A 5,974-nucleotide genomic window follows, 5' to 3' on the forward strand; every position below is an offset into this window, starting at 1 on the left:
AATTTCCAAAGAGGAGCAATATCCAAAATATTGTAAGACTTTAGTGCAAGGGATAATGTGATCCGTCATTACCAAAAATAAAATAACATTTTGAGTTAAAAGGATACATCAAAAGTAAAACCTATAAACAATTACATTTAAGCTATATTTCAGAGGTTATTTCTGTGAGAAGGATTCTTCCTCAAATAGCAAGCCTTTGTAAGTAAAACTGATACAAAAGCACAAGAAACATTCACAATAAACGCTTTAAATGGAAGGAAGTTGAATGACCAGGAAGACATCTGCCATAAATGGACATTTTTTTCCTGGGTGGAACAGTAAACATTATAGATCAGTAGACTAACCCAAGGCAGTAGTGATGATAAAGTACAATAAAACACAGTCAACATATAAGAGTTAGTTTTATTGTGGGGGCCGGGGGGAGGCAGAGGTAGAACTGAAATCTCAGTTGATTATAATTGTGGATCTCTAATATTATATGTTTTGACTGTGGATCTTCTAAGATTCTGCTCTGGGTGTTTCCTCATCCTGGGAATCAGGCTGAAGAAGGCCCTTAGGCAGAGGGAAAAAGGTAAAGAACAACTATAACTTTACCAAGACTCTCAAAACTTGTCCTAGATCATGGCATAGCTGATTTGCATGTATTCCACTGACCTCAGCATCTTCCTTTCCAATACCAAGTTAAAGGAAATCGTCCATGGACTACACTTAGTTCTCTACAGTGGACCTTTAATCCATGTGTGCATGTTTTCATCCAGGATGGTGCAGAAAACAATTGCAAAAAATGATACAATCTGCCACATCATCATTATTGATTTATCCCTAAGATTATTGTACTCATTCTCTTATCCATTGTTTTTATCCTACCTTTTTGAGATTATTGCCTCTGCCTTCAATCACTATTTGGACGAGAATGCAAACTGAAAATCCAAGTCAAAAGCTAATAATCTGAAAGTCCTTTAATTTCTGTTCCTTGTGTACACAACATAGATGATTTGAAATTCAGGGCAGAAAAATATATAATTGTGACGTCCATAGCACATCAAGTGTACTTGATTCCTTTCTATGAATTGATCAGAGAGTGTCATGATTATTTTCGTTTGTTTTATTGTCCTCTGTTTCTCATTCTCTATGAAGGCATCCTTCAATAGGTGCATTTAGTGTCCATAAACCACTACAGTATTTAAGTTGTCAAAGACACAGCTGCATGATTTCTATGTGAAATAATGACATCTTTTTTTATTCATAGTCATTAATCCTTTTTACTTCTAACATACTCAGATGTTGAATCATTTTCAAAATCATATTTAGTCTTTTTCCAAAATATGTGGATGTCCTTCGGAACTCAAGTCATGCTTTTGAACTACAGCTGGATCAAAAATGTGAATAAAAATGATATTTGAACAAAAATTTATAGTCAGTTAAATGACATCTCAGTTTTCAAATCTGAATATTGTTAGTTACATAGAATTCTAATGTACTCTTATAATTGAATACTTGAGAGAGATTTACAATTAAAGTTGACAATGCATTCTTTTTTCCTAAAATTGACTGTAAAAGTCTCAAAGAATATAAAGACATTAAACATCACAAAAATATTACAATTGTGTATAATTAAACAAACAAACAAACAAGTAAACAAAGAAACCCCCACAAAACCCAGATTCTCTTAGAGGAAAGAAATAGGCTAATTTTCCATTTAAATTGAGTGACTTTGTCAAAGTGTCTTAGATGTTTAACAGTCCATGACTTACAGAACTTGAAATTTAGCATAAATTAAGAATTTTATATCACACAGTTGTCTCTTTTAAGTAAGGATTTAAGCAAAGTATCCACAAAGCCTAAAAGAACAATTATGCTAATTTGAATGACCCCCATGCTTCACTACAGGGCAAGCTTTTGCACACATGGACTGATGTGCCACTGGAGAGAAGAACCATGAGCAATTTATGATGGATTCTCTTTATATGCTTATTGGAGAACATAATCAATTACTGTCCTTAATAATCCCATATATCTGGATTACAAGATCCACTAGAAAACAGTTTTATCTAAGTTTAGATTCCTTTGGTGAAATTCAATATCTATGAAATGCTAACTTATGAAAATTTGAAACTTTCTCACTTACTGTTAGTCCCTAATAAAAAAGGAGAGTAAACCAACAATTATTGTACATATAGTATGTGTTCTGCTAGACTGCATAGAGGAATTATATTGTTTAATCCTCGCAAGCAGTTGAGAGTGGCATATTGCCTCTGCTTTGGAGATAAGAATGCAAAGGGCAGGTGCACCTTCACCAAAGCCCACAGTCATCAGGTAGAGGGACTCTGGGCTCTCAGGATTTGCCCTCATACCTGATTCTAAATCTCACGTTTCCCCTTCCCATATCCCATCATATTTCCTACAAATTAAAAAAAAAAAAAAAAACCAGTAAAATTAGTAATAAAAGTGTATTAAGATTTACATTTTTTAATTTTTCTTTGTTGTCTATAATATATATTAATTTTCAAAGTAGGAGGAGGAAAACACACGTACCTATATTTTACAAACAATGTGGATTCTGAAAAGCAAAGGAAATATTTTCTTTAAATCTCAAGTAGATAGAAAACGAAAACTCTTTATTTATGATGATTATGGGCCATTATTTCCCTATGATCACCTTGATCACTTAACCATAATATCTGTTTTTTTGTTCACATTGTTACAAAGGACCACTCTGAAATAGTGATTTTTAGCTCTAGTTATATGTCATTTTTTTCTATTATGTCATGGGATAGTCTAAAATTTGCAAAATGTTTTTAACTAAAATTAGTTTTAATTCAATTTTTAAATATGTATATGCTACTTCTCTATTTTACTCAGTTGATATCTTATTAAGAAATAAATGATTTGTAATATATTACCTGAAAAGTAAAGTCATATGGGGAAATAAAGGATGCTTTTCAGAGATATTTACTCTCTGTATGCGGATGCAAAAGTAGGACAAGGGTTAATGAATTTGTAAAAGAAATAGAAAGGGCAGGCTTTTGTTCACCACAAATAACACAGAATAGCTAAAATTTCCATCGATGTCCGCATATGGAGGACACTGTTTTATACAGGTCAAAGGAATTATGGTGAAAGAGAAATATTTCTTGTATTATTTTAACCTATGTCTTCTATATTTTTTGCTCTGTGAAAAGTGTCACAATTAAAGCAATTTTGCAAGTTTTTGTCTTTAGCACTCTAGTATTTTTTTTCCTCATTTAATATTTTTTGTTTTGATTTCTATAATATCTAATATCAAAATTAACTTTGCCTTCTTTTTAGTTACATTTACCAAGATGTCTTCGTCATTTGCTTTTAACTTTACTTAATAGGCCATGTCTCTAGCTGTCTTAATCCATTGAGGCTGCTAACAAAATACCACAGACTAAGTAGCTTATAAACAACAGAAATTTAATGCTTACTGTTCTGGTGGCCCGAAGTCTGAATTCAAAGTGCCAGCATGGTCCAGAGAGGGCCGTCTTCTGGCCTGAAGACTCCTTGTATGTTCACTTGGCAGGAGGGCCACAGGATGTGTCTGGAACCTCTTTAGTGCAGGCACTAATTGGACTGGAAGGCTCTGCATCCGTGACTGCCATCTTTGGGGGCTTAGGATTTGAACATGAATTTTAGTGGGGACACAAGCGTTCATACCACAGCACTTGCATATGCCATTGAGTGGCATTATGAGTCCCCAGACCATCACAGCGCTGCTATGCCTTCTATACCGGTGGCAGGATGTCTTTTGGTTACTCTCTCACAGCTTGGCGCGTCAATGCATTTTTCTTGGATTCATTAGTCTTTCTGAGATAGTCAATCGAATTTCCACATGAGTTGATCCTCTCTTTTCTGGGGTAGATAATTGTTGGGAATTTTTGTTTGTTTCTATAATAATTTCACTTTTGTTTCTATAATAATTTCACTTTCATGGAAAACTATCATGTACATAACCTAATACTGTTGATAATTTGACCCACTCATTTGTATTTTTGACGGATATTTTTCTTATTCTTCAGCTTTTCTAGTTAGTCTGTTTGATTTCCCGTATGCATTTTGGGGTCCAAATACAAACTGAGGATGTGACCTTTCAGAAACAACATTTTGACACCTTATTTCTAATATTAGTTGGCCTGATTTCTTGAAGAAAAGTATGATCTTGGCTATGCTGGTTTAAAATTGGTATTTTTTGGAGAAGAAATGAGGGCTATTCTTCTTCTAGAAAATCTTACTTATTATTTCATAGAACTGGCTTGTCAGTTTGCGAGTGGGCATAATGCCACCCGAGCAGATGGATTCCTGAAAGAATAAGAACAAGCATTATGTTTGACAATTATGTGCTAGATGCATATCCAAGAATATGGAAGTCTGGAGATGGCTAGTTCTCCCTGTTAAATCATGTTGATACTTTTTGTCAACGTTTGAATATTGAAAACTGCAGCTTAGTTATAAAGCACTTTAAATTTCACCCTTGAGAACCCATTGTCAGAACCTTAAGCTTCCATGGAGATTAGTGATTTCCACAGTGCTTTTTAGCACACAGTAGTTTAATATATGCCAGACACAGGCATCCTCTGAATTTAATATCTATATTTACATAATTATAGATGCATATATATGTTTTATCTGCATTTTAAAGGTATTATTGAAAACTGCTAATATTTATTAATTGCTTGGTCATGTTTCCATTTGCCATGCTGACTTGTGGCAAACATTTCTGCACAAGTAAAATTTTCTATTATGCACCCCACCTAAGTTCATTTAACATTTTTTCTTACCATAATTTGCTTTTAGGCCACATGAGTGTTAGATAAGCTAAATTCTTTGAGAAAGTCAATAAAATCTGCAGAAATTGTTCAGCAAAAGCTAACTAATCAACATTAACTAAATATGTATTTATAGCTGTCAGTATCCCATGTACTTTTCTAGGCACATGGTAAATATTCGTGAACAACAACAAAAATAAACTCCTTGTCCTTTTGTTGTCTATCACTCTTTTATTCCATTCTGTCTAATTTAGGCTTCTTCACCTGCAGGTAATTGAAGAATTGATTTTAAGTGGAAAATGGAATAATGTGGAATATTATTACTACAGGAGAGGAGTCGCTCACAATTTTCGTGGACAAGCGGAAGCTGAGCAAACGAGCTGAAGGAAGTGACTCCAGCACCAATAGTTCCCTGGTCACTCTGGAGACGCTGCATCAGCTGGCTGCTTCCTACTTCATTGACAGGGACAGCACCCTCCGGAGACTTCACCACATTCAAATTGCGTCCACTGCCATAAAGGTAGGAATGGGTTTACCCCAAATTTATGTTCTACCATTATTTTTCCTCTCTCTGAAATCCATTTCTATATGTTTGCAGGTCTCACTGATTTAAATAATTGTGTTCTAGAAATATTTTAACATTTTCTATTGTCATGAATTATGTAATACATTTAAGATGAAATTGTATTTACCTTGACATACTTTTCTTAACTTGATAATTGGGTCAAGGTTTTTTTGTTGTTGTTGTTTTTTTTTTTAATGGCCAAATGTCGATTGAAAATGTGCAGTCCTTGAATTTCATAAGTTTATTCTGGGGTACACAGACTCCTACACAAAGTGAGAAAGGAATCAAAAAGTTCTTTTAATTTGAGAGAGAGAAAGGGAGAAAGGGAGGGAGAGATTTTCAAAACAATAGACTTTTTGACATATTTCTCTGGCAGTTTAGGTCAACATGTATTGTTTTGCCAATGGCCATTGCAAAACTCACAGACCAAAGACTTGGCACAGCATGATTGTGTAATCTTGAACTAAATTAACAGGAACAAAATAGAAGATAAAGAACATTTCTTTATGTTTCAACTGCAATATTTCATAATTAATATAAAAATAGCCATTAAATATATATTTATTGCTTCATGAGGTTATAATTAGTATATGTATTATTTTGTTAGTTCATTGACAAGTTA

General features: G+C 33.8%; 1 protein-coding gene across 3 annotated transcripts in view; it reads left to right on the top strand.

The window, feature by feature from the left end:
* Nucleotides 1–5,974, top strand: part of BRINP3 (BMP/retinoic acid inducible neural specific 3) — a 253,015-nt gene that overhangs the window by 128,137 nt on the left and 118,904 nt on the right. For all 3 annotated transcript variants that reach the window (XM_011360868.2, XM_011360869.2, XM_011360870.1), the window contains one exon: nucleotides 5,117–5,307. In XM_011360868.2, the coding sequence (XP_011359170.1) occupies nucleotides 5,117–5,307 (191 nt within the window). The remainder of the gene's footprint in view (nucleotides 1–5,116; nucleotides 5,308–5,974) is intronic.

This window comes from Pteropus vampyrus, unplaced genomic scaffold, assembly GCF_000151845.1.
Source record: "Pteropus vampyrus isolate Shadow unplaced genomic scaffold, Pvam_2.0 Scaffold60, whole genome shotgun sequence".
NCBI lineage: Eukaryota > Metazoa > Chordata > Mammalia > Chiroptera > Pteropodidae > Pteropus > Pteropus vampyrus.